This window comes from Stegodyphus dumicola, chromosome 7 (assembly GCF_044657685.1).
Source record: "Stegodyphus dumicola isolate Sdum_Otavi_A_Nest chromosome 7, ASM4465768v1".
NCBI classification, from domain to species: domain Eukaryota; kingdom Metazoa; phylum Arthropoda; class Arachnida; order Araneae; family Eresidae; genus Stegodyphus; species Stegodyphus dumicola.
This window is the reverse complement of record NC_140774.1, coordinates 145,289,751-145,306,672: the sequence shown is the minus strand read 5'-3', so window position 1 is coordinate 145,306,672 and position 16,922 is coordinate 145,289,751. Positions and strand designations below refer to the sequence as shown.

Genomic DNA, 16,922 nt, shown 5'->3' with positions numbered 1-16,922 from the left:
TAATGATTTCTTAATGCAATATAAACTGCAGATTATACGAATGTCAGAAGAGGGAGTAAGCATGTTGTCACAAAAGTGAAGCCAAGAAATGTCAACAAAGGTAATGTCACGATTTATCATGGCTGCTGTATAGCGTATAGTATTTGCAAGATATTGTTAAATAAAATTACTCTGACTTCCAAAGCAAATATCAACGTGCGCTGGTTCAGAAACGTTCTTTAGACATAATTTGCATATAATATCACTGAAAATTGCGTTGTCTTCTAGGTTTTACCCTGTATACATTTGTCTTATAGTTACCACTTATTCGTTTTCATGTATCTAGATTTTAATAAATTTGAAATGATTATTTGCAGTCCTTTAGATTTTTCTATAAACTAAGTAGAAACATTAATTATTTTAATAATTAAAATTAGAACGGAAGACTCATAAACATTCAGTGACGTATAAACATATAGACAACACAGATTAAATTGTAAACAAAACCAACCAGAAGTTCGCCCATACCAACGGCTATGATAAGACACCATGCCATACCCTGACGTGTCATGGCTTCATTTTCATTGCGCGGAATATACAGAGGAGGCTTACTCCATCTGTTCTAACCTCCCTGGATTAAATGCATCACGGTACCTTTTGCACTCCCTTATCACAAAGCGTTTTGGGGAATGAAAAATGTACTCTTGGAGAGATTTAATGTGCTTCATCTTTTAGTATAACTATAGCTAAGGTAAAAATATAATTATATTAATATACATTATTCTAGGTTTATAAATAAATACTTCATTTAAAAATGCACCCTCTTTAATTTTATGACGACGAATTTCGTCTTCCAGTGAAAAAAGAAAGATTTAATAAATGGATGATATCACAAGCAAACAATCAATCAAGTGTTCCAAGATACGCTCCCATCATCATTAAACACATTTTTCACCCAGATTAATTATTCAGGATCTGCAAAGCAACTACAGGAAACCGGTTAGGATCAAATTAAATTAAACAAACGCAGCATAAATCCGAAGGATTTAAACACACAGTGCATAATATGAAAAATCGCACTAGAAGGACTGCACGCTTATCATACGAATATGCCAAAAAATAACTATTCAAATCATCATAAGTGCACATCAGAAATCACGAATCTAAAACATTCTTCAAGACCTATCAATCCAAGAAAGTTTCCTACTCAACATGGATTTCACGTCTTAGAGGCAGAAGCGAAAAGTCACCAGTCCTTTTATTCTTTATATATCTTCCAGATTTGAAGCAGATAAGAATATACACATACATACATCACATACACTATACACACACATATACATCACATACACTAGATTTTCCAAAGTTAAAATGGAAGCGCTTTAGAAAAAACCCCAAAGGTTCTCCCCCAGTGGCTTCGATGCCAATTATTCTGTAGCAGTTTTTTATTTAGCACAAAAAGTTATAGATGTATAAAATTTGTCAACTAATAATACCCTTCAACCTCTAAAGGCCCATTTACACTAGCGGAACTTTGAGTCTAAGAAATGCACGCGGAAGTTGCTAGCTTCACTAAATGGCGAAAATGTTACTCTTTTTTTTTTTTTTTTAACTGAAACTGAATATGTACACATTTAAATAAACAGCCTAACTTATAACATTATTCAAGAGTTTAAGAGTTAAATATTCCCTCATAATACTAAAAAATTGCTGTTTAAAAGCTCTTAAACGAGTCTTCAAATTCGCCTGCGTTTTTTAGGCTCAAAGTTCCGCTAGTGTAAATGGGCCTTTACGTGGAGATGAAGCAGGAGAATTCGCATTATATGGAATAATGCTTCCATCCCTGAAATTAAAATAATTGCTTCCATTAAGTAAAGGGAAACACATCTCTGACAGCACTCTTGTTCAACAATAGGAATACAATGGTAACCGGAAAAATGCTCACAAGGAAATGTGCTCACATAGAAAAAAAGCTCACATGGAAAAATGCTCACTTATATAAATATGTTCACATGGACAAATGCTCATATTAACCTTTTCAGGGTCAGTAAATAAAAGCATGAAAACTGTAGTAAAAATTTGCATGTACTGTAATATTTTATACCACTGCCCCTGAACGACATCTTTTTTCTTGTAACTGCCAATAATTAATTTTTGTTTTTTTACTCTATTTTTGCATACTTTTGATGTGTATCTACAGAAATTGATGTTTGAATGTAGTTACGTTTGGAGCCAAAAAAGTTGTACAATTCAGGCAGAAATTTAAAATTTTAGAAATAAAATTAACATTTTTAGGTGCTTTGCTGATGCTGTAGTGTCGCTTCAGTTCCGTTAAGTTTCTAATTAAATTTAGTTAAAGCGGAATGACAACACCTTCTAGTCTCCGCGAAGAACGAAGTAAACAAACTTCGGGTCTCTGTCACGCGATTCTACAGCAGTAAAACATTTCAAATACATCTTAGAAGGGCGAACTTTTGCAATATGCACGGATCACAAACCACTAACATTTGCCTTCCAACAAAATTTGGAAAAAGCTTCGCCACGACAAGCTAGACAACTATCATATATAGACCAGTTCTAAACCGATATCCGATTCATACAAGGGCATGAAAATACCGTCGCTGACGCTCTCTCTCGCATAGACACCATTTCTGTACCATCTGCAATAGACTTACAAACTATAGTAGACTGTCAAGAAGATGACGACTTGGAGATACTAAAAAACAACCCAAACTTAAAAATCCTGCAAATCCTATACCGGACAGCGACAAGAAAATTTACTGTGATACTTCTACAAATTATAATCGACCATACATCCCTGCAAAGTTTCGGCAGAAAATATTTTCTTCAATCCATAATTTATCTCATCCTGGAATAAGATCCACGATAAAATTGATAACACGACGTTTCATATGGCCCAATATGAATAAAGACTGCCAACTATGGACTAGAGCATGTTTATCTTGCCAAAGATCTAAAGTTCACAGACATACACAGTCATCTTTGGGAGAATTCAAAGTACGTCCACACAGATTCCAGCATTTAAACATAGATCTGGTGGGTCCGCTACCTCCTTGCAAAGGATTCAAATATCTTTTAACCATCATCGATCGTTATACACGATGGATCGAAGCGGTACCGTTAGAAGATCAATCAGCAGAATCTATTGCTAAAGCTTTGATTTATACTTGGTTTTCACGCTTTGGAATTCCGAATCGCATAACATCTGACCAAGGTCGGCAATTTGATAGCCAACTTTTTCAAGCTTTAGGAAAATATCTTGGTTTTCATACAAACACTACAACTGCGTACCATCCACAGGCAAATGGCCTGATCGAAACACAACACCGAACTTTAAAAGCAAGTCTCAAATGTCATCTAGTCGAATCAAAATTATGGCTGGAAGCATTGCCTTTCGTTCTTTTAGGCATAAGATCTGCCATCAAGGAAGACTTAGACTGCTCATCCGCAGAACTTGTATACGGAACCCCTTTAGCATTACCTGGTGAATTCCTTTCAACAGTACCTCATATGAAACAGTCTGAATTTTCTCAAAACCTTCAGAAAATAATAAGAGCTATGAAGCCAAGTTCTACCACCACCCATGGAAATAGAACAGTCTTTGTTTCTAAACATCTTTCCAACTGTTCTCACGTATTCCTATACAACAACATTCATAATTCGGCGCTACAGCCTGTCTATCTTGGACCGTATCCTGTAAGAGCAAGAAAGGATAAGTACTTCGATATTGAAATCCAAGGAAAAGTTAAAAGAGTTTCAATAGACAGACTAAAGCCATGTTTCCTAGTGCAAGATTCTGATATTCCTTTCCAAAACTCCCATTCCAAGAAAGCGGAACTTGGGGAAACACCTGCACTCAAGAACACTGAAGAAAATTCAGAAACTCATCATGAAACCAAGACTACTAGAACCGGCAGACATGTGAAGTTCTCCAGTCACTTTAAAGACTATCTTCCATAATTGCTGTCACTAGGAAGGGAATATGTGTAGTGTCGCTTCAGTTCCGTTAAGTTTCTAATTAAATTTAGTTAAAGCGGAATGGCAACACCTTCTAGTCTCCGCGAAGAACGAAGTAAACAAACTTCGGGTCTCTGTCACGCGATTCTACATGCATGTAAATAAATCTTATGAATAAGAATCTATAACTTTGTAAGAATAAAATATTGGTTCCATTGGAGTCAGAGAAGTGTTATTTTCTTACATTTGCATACCAGACACTTCAGATGCCGGCACAGCTTTAGTATTAGTCCTTTTTGGCGAGAAATTTGTTTGGCGACATTTTGGAGCGATAAATGAAAAATTATGATAACTTTGGTAACCCTAAATACTGAGCTTCATACATGCCGCCATTTCTGTCCACGTAACTTTAACGAATTTGATAGGTATCAGAGCTTTGATGGCAGGAGGGATAAATTGTGTGTTTTTCTTAAAGTTACTTTTGTGTTCGGAAAGCACAACATTTAAAATATTTTTTAAAAAGCCAAATTTTTTATAGTTAAAACTGGTACTTTTAATATTACATCACATGAGTCTTGACAATTTTTCATATGTCAACTCTGCATATTATTATAAACTCCACCTCCCCAAGGGAAAAAACCACATTTTCAGTAGCATGAGGTAAACTTTTGGTGTTTCCTTTGCTAAGGAGATCAAAATTACCATGGTCTAAAAATACTTATTTACCTCATATTAGAACTATAGGGATGTGTAATTGCATGAATTCATAGGTTCAAATCAAGATCAAAATCAGGTTTCATTATTGGTTTTATAACATTTTCATAATTTGTCTGACTATAAAAAATATAATGTTGCTTAGATTATGGAATATATTGCTTATAATTTAGAGTTCTCAAATTTTGTAAATCTTACAACCTAACAGCTGTATATGAATAACCTTCACTGAGTATTATTATTTTTATTAATAGTATGTTGACATAACAGTCGACTTTTTATTTTAAATTTTATGCAAATTTTCTACATTACTTAAACATTTTATCTAACAGAAATCTGAATTTTTTGTAATAAAAACTCTATAATAAAAGTAAGAGTACAATTTATATATAAAAATTTGACTACATGGCAAGTACTTAGATACTGATTTCAATGTCTTTAAATGTTATTATCATAAAGTTTAGATATATTCTTATTAAGTTAAGATATACTTTTATTCTATTATAAAGTTTAGATGTACAGAACAGAAGGCACACTTTGTGCTTACGACTCAGTCAACCACTTGTGGCAAGATAACTTATGATAACAATTAAGTTCAAATGTAAAATTTAAATTCAAATAAATTTGTAGCCCAAAGGCTGCACAAATCAATTTAATGCAAAGTTGGTTAAAAACTTAACCGGCATGGAATTCAACTATCAGCAATTATAATGCAAGACTGAAGACTACAAATCTTTTCTTATCTAGCAACCTAGTAATGTGGCCTCAAAAGGCAAAACACGGTTTGTTTTACAAAATAAAAACTTCATTTGGAATCTGGTGAGAAAACGGATGGAGGAAATTGACAGTAAAGATCCCAAGCATAAAATAACTCTGGTTACAAAATAAAGGAACGTTACAATATACTTTGTTTCCTGGTTAATTATTCAGTACATGAAATAGTGTAATGCATTTTTGTTTGCATCACATACAAATTATTTAGTTTATTTAAATGCCAAAACTGACAGGATTTTGCAAACATATTGACCATATTTTTCTACCTATAGATGCAACACTTCTTCTCTTGAGAAGTAAGATTTAGAATTAAGAAATAAGTAAATAAGAGAGAATTATGAATAGAAAATAAATACACATGCTGGCTAGCAGAAGAAGGATGCCTTCATAAAGTACTTTTTAAGAGAAACTGGCTCAGATTCACATTACATCTACGGAAAACTACTAAAACTCCCATATAGCCAGCCTGAACTACCACTGTTCAGTGGCTATCACTTCACCACTAGTGGATTCCATTGAGTGTTCGAATTTTTCACAGAAATCATCATTTACGATGATTGTTGTATTATTACCATTGGTACAAAATTTACTCATTATGATAATTTAATTTTAGCTTTTAAATTATAATCATAAATTACTTGTAATAAATTAAGGGATTAAAAAATACACACTTCTTAATATTTTTACCATTTACAAAATTTGATCATAAAAAATATTTCTAACACTGGTACAAAACTTGCCCATTATAATTGAATTTGATTTCCTTCACTTTGAAATATTTTTTTTTATTTTCTTTTAATAACAGAATCTAAGAAACTAAACACATACTAGTTTAAAATGCATTTATTAACCTTTTGTAAATTTCATTATTCATAAACATAAAAATTAACCTTTTGTAAATTTAAAATATTAGCTAGCTAAGTACTAATATAATAAAATATAAATATGAACTAACTACTTAAAATATTAATGTTTAATACATTATATTTTGTAATTAAAAATATTAACATTTTGTAAATTTCATTACTCATAACATAATAATTGTCATAAATTCATTTACAGTAGTGTTTCAAGAATTTATCATAGCAGTACTAGAAATGTTGAAAATTAGAGAAAGACTGTTTATTCTGATTAAGAGCTTATTTTTTAGGATTGTTATTTAGTCTAGATCGGGTTTTGTTGACAATCCGCCATTTTTTTTTCCGATCTTCAAAACCGGGTCTACCTTGGCGACCGAAGTTTGTCGCCAAATAAAAAAATTGCCAAAAGGACCAATACTAAAGCTGTTCCCAGATGCCTCTCAGTTGAAAATTGTGAAGCAGCTTTCAAGAAATCTCCTAAAACCACAAACTGTTGTGAAGGCTTTCATAACGCACTAATTTCATTATTTAATTGTATATGTGTAACCACAAGTATGTGGTTTTGATGGACTGAAAAAAGATTTAGCCTGTCAACATTTGTTATGAGCTAATGTAAATATAGCATGTACTGAAGTAAAAGAAAGAAAATATGAACATTTACATTTGGTAATCACAAATCATGTAAAAAAATACGATGAAATCAATGATAAAATTAAATATTTTACCTTATTTAAATAATCATTTCTATTTGCTTATTCTTCTAAATGTTAATAAATTGTGTAACTTATATTTGTTATTATTTTATCTTTTTAACAATTAAAATTGCTATAATTTTTCACTGTGTATTGTTTCATTTTTACTTCTTTCCTCCTTTCCTTTTCTTAATTCAAAACAGCCCATTTATTAATCTTATATTGAATCTACACATAAGTATACAGTTTTTGAAATATATAACCATAAATGTTTTGGTAATTTAAATAATTTTTCTTTAGAAAATTAAAGTAGGTGTACGATGTATAAATATATTAATTATTGATTTATTAATGTAAGAATATTTCTACGTGAATTATTTATTAGTGGACTTATTTCCATGAGAGCATATTTCTATGTGCGCTGTTTTCCATGTGAGCATACTTTGTGAGCATTTTTCCATGTCAGCTTTTTTTCTGTGGGCCTTTTTTCCTAGAACTGAATAACATATATATGAATAAGCCCTCCGTACACATAGATACAAAATAAAATCATAGTACCACAATCAACTATTATGAGCAATAAATTATGCACGGATTTCCAAAAGTTAAATACATAATGCACAGCAGCAATTTTCGAAGGCATAGTGGAATTTGAGTGGCATCCGTAAAGGATGTTGAGGGTTGTATGCTAATGTGTATGTTAAAGGCAATCATGAATGACTGACAGAACATATGCTAGTTAGACAGTCATTAAATCAGCAGGTAACTGAAGGTTTCATTCACTTACTCTCTCAGTTTATTTTGGTCACACTCGGCCAAAAAAATATTGAAGTTGCAGAGACTGATTTAATTCACTATTCTGCTAAGTTTCAAACGTAAACAAAGATGGCTAAAAAATTAGTGTCAATCGCACTAAACAACTTTTATATTGTCAATAATTCTTCAACTATTGCATGCAGATTAACTAACATAAAAGCCTTAACCAGAAGATAAGAATAACATACTTCAATCATTTTTAAAGCAAAAAATGCACAATTTACCAGCATATAAGAATAAAAAAAAGCTGAGTTCACCAAGCCTAGTAACAAAGTCAGCAACAGTGTATTCGAATTTTCAGCCTATTTATACATTTCTTTATATATATAGAAAGGAGAACAAACTAAAAAAGACCTGTGTGGTCAAGAATTTTGCACATTGAACTGCAAAATTTGAAAACAAAGTAAATTCTTCAAGCTATTTCTTAAAAACAAATGTGATACTGTGGTTCCTGTGTAAAAATTTTTAACACTATGTAAAAATACAAAGCAATACAAAAAGTTAAAATACAAGAAGTATGAAATACTAAACAAGAAAAATTGACAAATAAAAAGTGAATGTAAAACTCAATTCAAATTTAAGAGTTAAAAAATGTTGATGAAAGTTTAAACAATCCTAAAACATTTTAAAATTATAACAAAAATTATGTAAAACACAAGTAAAGTTACTAAGAAGCGGTAAATGGTAAATTAGCCTAATTGGAATCTCATTACGGACTTATCAAGGGAAATGCACAATGAGTTTCGAATTCAGCTAAATCCATAACGCGCTTTGTCAAAAAGGAAAAATTGAGACTGAAAACAAAAAAACTTTTTGAGTATTAACAGACAAAAATACCTAATATAACTTAAGTCTCAATTTTTCTTTTTCATTTCCCAATGCACCCGCTGGTTAAAAGTGAATGAGAAACACATTAATGGTGCAAGAAAAAGAACTATACAAACTGGCCTGGTAAGGCAAATGTACTGAATAAAATAAATAGCAAATAGCTATTAGTCAACATATACACAATTTTAAGGGAGTACCTACTGAGCTTGAAGAGTTAAAACTTTGTAAAAGAAGGAATAAAAACTTTTAAAATTTAAACAAAAAAGCACGTCAAATTGGGTCTTTCTATGACCAAAATTAATACAAGGGAAAGAAAAAATCTTGAACATACCTGTATCTATGACTTCGGACTGTGAAAAGCTATGAGCTAAAAATGGCAGTAAAAGGTGCTAGAACAAGTTAGTAAGAGGAGTGCCACCAGAAATGATAAGAATTAAACTCATCAATTAGGCGAGATGACACTTAAGGGTAAACAAATGTCATGAAGCTATGGCCAATGAGACGTAACAGACAGTGGGGAAAAACTTGAGTCACCCCCCCTTTTTTGACGCAGGAAACTGTCCTAATAAAAGAACGGGTATTATTAGCATTCACAATTTTGATCACTTCATTGAAATCAACATTGCGAATGCTAATAATATGGGCAATCGCTGTAAAGTTTGTGTGAAGTTCCATAGTGATCACATACCTCATTAATTTAAGTACTTTTAGCATATTTTTAGCTCAGTTTGTTAATGAACCAAATCTGATATCATTCACATAATTTATAAAAATTAAATGTGTTTCTATCTTTGCACATAACGCTTGTTTTTTATGCATAAGCATACTTGCTATCTTCAGGTGTAATTTGGTGTTAATCAAAGCTTTACTTCTCTATTCTTTATAATTTTACTGATGTGTGCTTACTTTTGGAAGCCAGTGCATTGTTATGCACTGGTTTCAATTGTAATTCAATTGCACTGGCACAATTGAAAGTTTCAATAGTAAAACTTTAATAAGAGCAATATTTTATGACATCTCAAAGTCAACTGTATAACCTAATTATATTATTTATTGAACGATTTGGGTTAAAAATCATGCAATCAAAATAATAGTTTCATATTTTAACAATAAACCATTTACTACTAAAATCTGTAATATCTATTCCATACCTAGACAATAACAACTATTTCATATGATATAGTGACTTGTACTTGCAACTATTTGATAACCATATTCAATGGAAAACTGAAATAAAATACCTTAGGTAATACTTGATAAAAATTATGCTTAGAAACTATCTTAGAGACTTATGGTGAAAAAAAAATAACTGCAGTAAAAATTCGACCACTATTACAGCAAAACAGCTGTCTTTTATTTAAAAAGCAAAATAGTACTTTAAAAGTTACTTTTAAGACTGCAGTTCTTTATTCAAATTCTACTTGCAGCCAAGTGGCCAAAACCAACCTAAAAAGACCATAAATCCTAAAAGAAATTACTAACGCAGCACGGTATATCCAAATAATATCCTACACAATTATTTTAAGCTAAGTACAAACAAGTAATAAAACCAAACCCTTGCAACAAATTTCTACAGAACAATTGAACAACATTTAAACTACTTAATCAGTATGCATTGTAAATTACCACATCCACAGGGAAAACATTCACTTCCTGCTAATATAGCAAAATTAAAACCTTGAAAATTTAAGATGACCACTCATATCTAACATACTGGCTCTTCCTTGGCAGAAAACTGTTGCAAGCAAAATAGAATATACCAGTTGTTTAAGGCACATTTATTCCAATCTCAATGACTAAAATGAAAAAGTTGATATAATTCACAAAGGACAGGAGAAAAGCCAGAGAACAGAGTTCTAGAAACTTCTATTCAGCCCCTTTTCAAATTTTGCTTACATATGCTGTCCCAGAAGAAAAGAAAGAAAATTGAAGATAAATTAACATTTAAAGTTTAATTTGAGCAATGCATTGCATAAAGAGTTATATTGAAGAAATATATATATTTCTACAAATTAAAATATAAAACAATCAACTGAAAATTTTTTGATAAAAATTTAGCAATCAATAAAAATAAGTCTTCAACTTCATGTTGAGTCTGTTACCTACAGATTATCTTATCCCAATTAGTTTGTAAATCTGCCTAAAGGGGCCAATACATATTCAAAAAAGTCAAACTTAGCTTGACTACTTTATTTATGTCACTGAATATGTACTGCCCCTTTTAGACAGATTTAGAAACTAATTTTGGGTAAAATAATCTCAAGGTAACGGACCTGACATGGAGTGAAAGACAAATTATTTTTTCTATTGATTTGTTAAAGAAAAAAACTTCTGTAATTAAATTTTATTATTAATATAAAACGCTATTAGTTCATATTTGAAATAATTAAACTTCTTTATTAAAAAAATAAATTAGGTCACCAAAAAAAGAGGTTGAATAACATGAAACTTGAAAGGGGCAGGCATTTTTGCCTACGATCACACATTTTAAGATTTATATCTAAAAAATTTCAATTAATTTTTCTTTATATTTTGAATTGTAGAAATATATTTATAGTACTCTTTATGCAGTAATGCACTACTAAAATTAAACTTTAAACATAACTTATCTTGAATTTTCTTTCTTTTCTTCTGAAACAAAGTAGAAAAAGGTAAGCAAAATTTGAAAATGGCCCATTCATAAATCTGCATATCAGATTCCAGATATCATTTTCATCCGATTTTTATGTTATTGAAAATGAGAGAGAGACATATTGGAATATAAAAAAATGCAATTAAGAATGATAGCATGTGCTAATAATTTGAAACCATTTAACTACAGTGCTTTAAGCAACACATCGTTCTGTGAATAAGCTGCAGACATACTTCATGAACTTTCATAAAAAGGAATGGATGCCAAAGTTTTATTGATTGCTCTGAAGTTTTGGTTAAATAATCTCAAACTGTCAGAATAGGTTGCAATGCAAAAAGCAACATTAAAGCTGCATTCACAAATTTGAGTAGTACTGAAAATTTCTTCAAAACTACCTTATTCAGATGGCAAAATAGCTTGTTGTCATATTGGAAAAGTAAAAACATCTACCCTTTGAGTTCAACAGCCAAAGTAGGCTGCAACCAACTCCATGCTAGAAGTCATTTACAAATTCTTAATTTATTAGAGTCAAATATAGGAAATAACATATAAGTCATTTTCTCTTGAAGAAAAATTATCCACACTTAATGAAAGTTTTATATATAAAATTCAAGGCATACTAAAAAGTTTGCATGACTCAATATTCTTTGAACAGTTAATTCCAAACCTTTAATACATTTCATCTAAAGTTTTGCCACATTTTATTATACTTTCTGCAATTATTTTATAATTAGAATTTTCCCATGCTGTGTTACTTAAAATGAATAAGAAATTTTGCCTATGATCATAGAAGATTATGTAACACATATTATAAAAACATTACTATTCATAAAACCACTTTTTGTTTTCATAAGAGGCACATGATTCCTCATAGCCAACAATAAAAAAACCTAGAGTTATCTCTCAGATCACATAATTGACTAATGAGAATATCAATTTCACTGATTCAGGATCACAGCAGGGTTAACTCTGATCTATGCAAGAACTGAATCAAATTAGATAACCAAAGAATATGTATTATTAAGAAGGAAAACCTCTGCAACAGGAGTGGCTCCGTCTGAACGTAGAGGGAAATAGCTGTGCATGTGCGAAATATCTGTCGTCAAAGCTCGAAGCTGGCATCAAAGTTTGAAGGTCAAGTTCATCAAGAGTTTATGAAACGAATATCGTTTTAAATTTCATTAAACTTTAAAAAAAAAAAAAGAAAATATTTTTTTGTGCAAGTAAATTAATTAATGGATTAGTTACTTTGAGCACAAAAAAGTCCAAAAATCCGAGTTTAAATTATGGCGAAAAGTCAGAGAACAAATGTTTTGTCAAAGAATGTTTCTTCTTAACATATGTTCCCCAATTTCCTGTACACATAGTGGATGGGGAAAATCTTACCAGATTCCTTGGCGAATTTTCCCTTCACTTTCCAGCAATGTAGGTTTACATTATGTCCATGGAAACTTTCCTTCTTAACACAGACATTCTTTGGGTTCACACTATGGCAATTTCATCATATCATGCCTTTCATCAAAAGCATGCAAAATATACATTAGTATTGGTTTTTGTTAAATTTGTTAGCGTACCTATATAGAATAGTATTCTTGACTTTGTTAAAGAGGAAAATTTTCATTTAAATTAATCAGCAGTTAAACAAACCATTTGAAAGCCAATAAAGAGAATTACCTTTATGTAATATATTCTTACTTTTATCTCAATAAAAAACAATTCAATAATTTTCAAATTTTTACCTAAAATAATTCAGCAACTCTAATTTAAAAAGTTAAATTTAGTTTATATTTTTAAACAGATTATAAACATTATTATAAACATAACAATATTATAAACATTTATTTGAACTGTCTGCAAACTTCTCAAGAATATTCCAATTCTGTGTCACCAGCATGTCTTAATTGTAGCAACAAGGGGAGGGATTTGAATTGCTGAATTATTTTAAGTAAAAAATGGAAAATTATTGAATATAAAATAAAACATAAAAACATATCTAAAAATGAAGTTGTTATAAAAATTTTATTATTATAGTAGATTTACTAACAACAGTTAATATATTATTTATCATTTTCTCCAAAGCCAGTACCAGAATATGATTATTTTAAACTCTTCAGCAGTACTTTAAGTTCTAGAGTATTTATAGTCATCTGAGTCTACTGACTACCTTTGGTGCTTAAAAGCAAAGTAATAAATGACACAACATTTTTCATTACCTTTATTATAATTTGCCTGTTAGCATTTACAAGGAAGTGCAACCATTACTCCAAAATAAATCTACAAATTGCATACATATATATTTAGAGAAATACATTATAGAAATATACACAGTTTCATATTATTTCACATCTTGATGCTTAAAAGGCATCTTTCAGAAATAATTTATTCTTTCAGAAACTGCAAGTTCATCAACATCTAATCATTTATTAATGACTAAATGAAATATTCTTTAAAATAATTACTATTATAAAGCTAACCAAATATTGCAGATTTGATTTTTTCCAAGAAACTCTTTTTTTCTTCTTTGCCTGTATATTCATATTTGCCTAAAATGAATAAACAAAGACATAAACTTAATAAGTAATTACACACACACACAGACAAAAAAAAAAAAAAAATATATATATCCTATAAACAATGAAGGTCATGCTGCAATTCCAGAATAGAATATACCTTGTGTAAAAACACAAAAATGTCGATAAAATACCAAATGTGGCTATTTCATTTATACCAATACTTCATCATTATGACAACTCTTCATCCTGAGTTTTCTTAATGAAATTTTTCATGATGCCTTTTTCTAAGTTAATTTGCACCACAGCTGAATTTGAGTTTCTTCTTCAATTCAAGAGTTATGTTTGTAGAATTAGTGTGCATTCTGTGGCAAAAATCATTTCTTTTTTATGTCAGTGGATGGGGGGGGGGAACACAGATGTTTGAATAAATTCTTCAGAATTCTGTAGCCATTTAAATTGCCTTTGTTCATAAAAGCGGGCATCTTCTGCTTGCTCCCATTTTAATAATAATAAAGGTTATTTATTAATCATTATATAGATCTTTCATAACAGTAAAGTCTCCCTTTTGATCTTATTATTAAGTTGTGTTAGCATTTGAAAATTCTGTACGAGTTACTAACGAAGTTTGAGAATTTTAGCCACTGAAAAACTAAAATATGAGAACTGAACTTGAATAGTACATGGATAAAAAATTAAATACTTCAAATGCTTGGTCTATAAAAATTACAAATTTGAGGAGCATGAATCGCTTTCATTGGTAAATTTTAAATTTGATTTTGTTGAATTTCTGGGATTGCAGAAGTACAGAAACAATATGGGGAAGCTTTATCCTCTTGATTTATATTTACCTCAATTTTAATTGCTAATTCTGGTATTTAAAATTAGATTAATTTGTTGTTCTTATACAAAATTGATAACAAGCTGCCATTTTGAAAATTATTTTTCCCTTTGGTACATAATCTTGGTAAGAGTTTTTTAATAACGTCAAGAGCTAACCCTATTCTGGAAAGAACCCCACATAAATTTGGTAAATAGCTATAAAAATGACATGAAACATATTTCCTACAAACAAGATTCTTTTTAAACAAGAGGTGTTTACAAAACAATTTCATGCACTTGACTACTGTAGATTAGGGATCTTCAATCTCACACCCAAGAGCCACATCAATAAATTTATAAAGATCCATGGGCCAATGTCTCTCACATAAGTAGCATAGGCAGAAAATTTATAAAAGAGAGGGATGTTTACAAGACTACAATTAATTTTAATGGGAAGAGATGGGGCTACTGATTTTTAAAATATCCAATATCTTGTTAAATAAAGTTCAATGGAAGTTGAATCAATATACTTTGTATTTTTTAATTATAAAACAGAATAAAGGTGACATGTTATATAGTGCATAATGATGTTACAAAATCCAATGACAATAAAAAACACATTACTGATGGGATGGAAATTACTACAGCCTTAAAATTGAAAAAATTGGCATTATTTTTGCTTTATTAAAAGCTTCAATATCAGGTAGAATCTATGTTGCTGTAATTCATGAAGTATCCTCCAAATGTTGAATTGTCAGACGTGTCCTTCATTTGATTAGAAAACTGTTTACATAATAAATTAATGCCAAAGGCAGAACATATGAAAAATGCATGTTTACATATTCCTTAAATATTACATATATTTACATACAGATACTTGTCTTTGAACATGTACTACGAGTAAAAATCAATTAACGTAGGATTTTCAAGAAACTTGCATTTTACTGTAGAGTTACACAATTTCACTTTCGGAATTGAAATGCACTGTATATAATCGTCTGAGTTCCATGTTGTAGTTTTATTCATTAAATCCATCAATTTTGGAAAGTGAATGGAATTCTTATTTAGCAATTGACTTTCCCACAGTATTAATTTTGTTTCAAAAGATTTCACACAGTCTTAATGATAATGAACAAGTAAACCCTTCTCCAGTATGCAGCAGTTAAGGTTATTGAAAGGACCAATATATCAACAAGAAATTCAAAGTCTCTTAACCATTTCTCATCATGGAACTTGTAAATGGACTTCCCTTTAGATTCCATTACTTGCTGATATTCATTCTTTAGAAGCAGTTCAACCAACATACAAAACCATCATGTTAAAATTCCAAATCATTCAAGAATTGTTAAAACTGCCAGTGATTAAGCCCTTTGGATAAAAATTAAGTACTTTTACAACAATAGTCATCACAAGTTCTGAGATGGATTTCTTGGAGATACGTTAGAAAACCATGAAAGTAATATTTCCATATGCTTTCGTATCAGATTTGAGTAATGTTATTACACCTGTTTCTAGTCTGGTCATAGAAGGAGCACCATCTGTGGTTAATGCAGATTATATTGCTCAAGTTTAACTCACATTTAGTTAAGGTATTTTTTTCCAACTCAAATGCAAATCTAATGATCTCTGTGCTGTACCTTTAACTGCAATAACATTGGCTAATTTAATTACAATTGTGGAGTTTCTATCAATGCACAAATAAAAATGGTTGCTTGTGCAGTACCTGTTGCATTCATTGATTCATTCATTGCTACAGAATAAAACATAAAGTTCTTGCATCCAGATTTTAACTTATTAATTATATTTGCTATCCTCCATGCATCTTGCTACTGTCACACCAGAAAAGCTACTGTTCGAAATAGCTTGAGCTTATGATAAGAAAAGCACATCCAACTGCACATTGAGGACATTTTTTCATAAACTTTCTATCAATGAAAGGTTTTCTACATTTAGCAATGTTTTCTGCTACCATGTAGCTAACATGAACATTATTCTTTGGACTCTTTATTCATTCTGAAGAAAAAAAAGACTGCTGACAATTTTAAACTGCTAAAACCCTGCTTATCACCATATTATCAAGACGTTTACATCTGCCTATTCCTTTGCCAACTGACTGTAACATAAGGAGAAATAGAATTCCATTCATTCCCCCCTTCATACTTTTAAACAAGATGCATATGAAAGATGTCACCACAGTGTGGCACTTAAAATACACTAAACATCAACAAAAGCAGAGATGGGTGAGATAAATATCTCACAAATTCATTATGGGGAAAATCAAAGGAAAACAAAGAATTTGAGGCAATTGCTTGACAGT

The 16,922-nt window shown here is 30.6% G+C and overlaps 1 protein-coding gene across 2 annotated transcripts in view; it reads right to left on the bottom strand.

Moving 5' to 3' along the window:
• Positions 1-13,472: 13,472 nt before the first annotated feature.
• Positions 13,473-16,922, bottom strand: part of LOC118188420 (dnaJ homolog l(2)tid, mitochondrial-like) — a 93,527-nt gene continuing 90,077 nt past the window's right edge. For both annotated transcript variants that reach the window (XM_085820886.1, XM_085820885.1), the window contains exon 11: positions 13,473-13,816. In XM_085820886.1, the coding sequence (XP_085677012.1) occupies positions 13,807-13,816 (10 nt within the window). In that variant the 3' untranslated portion in view covers positions 13,473-13,806. The remainder of the gene's footprint in view (positions 13,817-16,922) is intronic.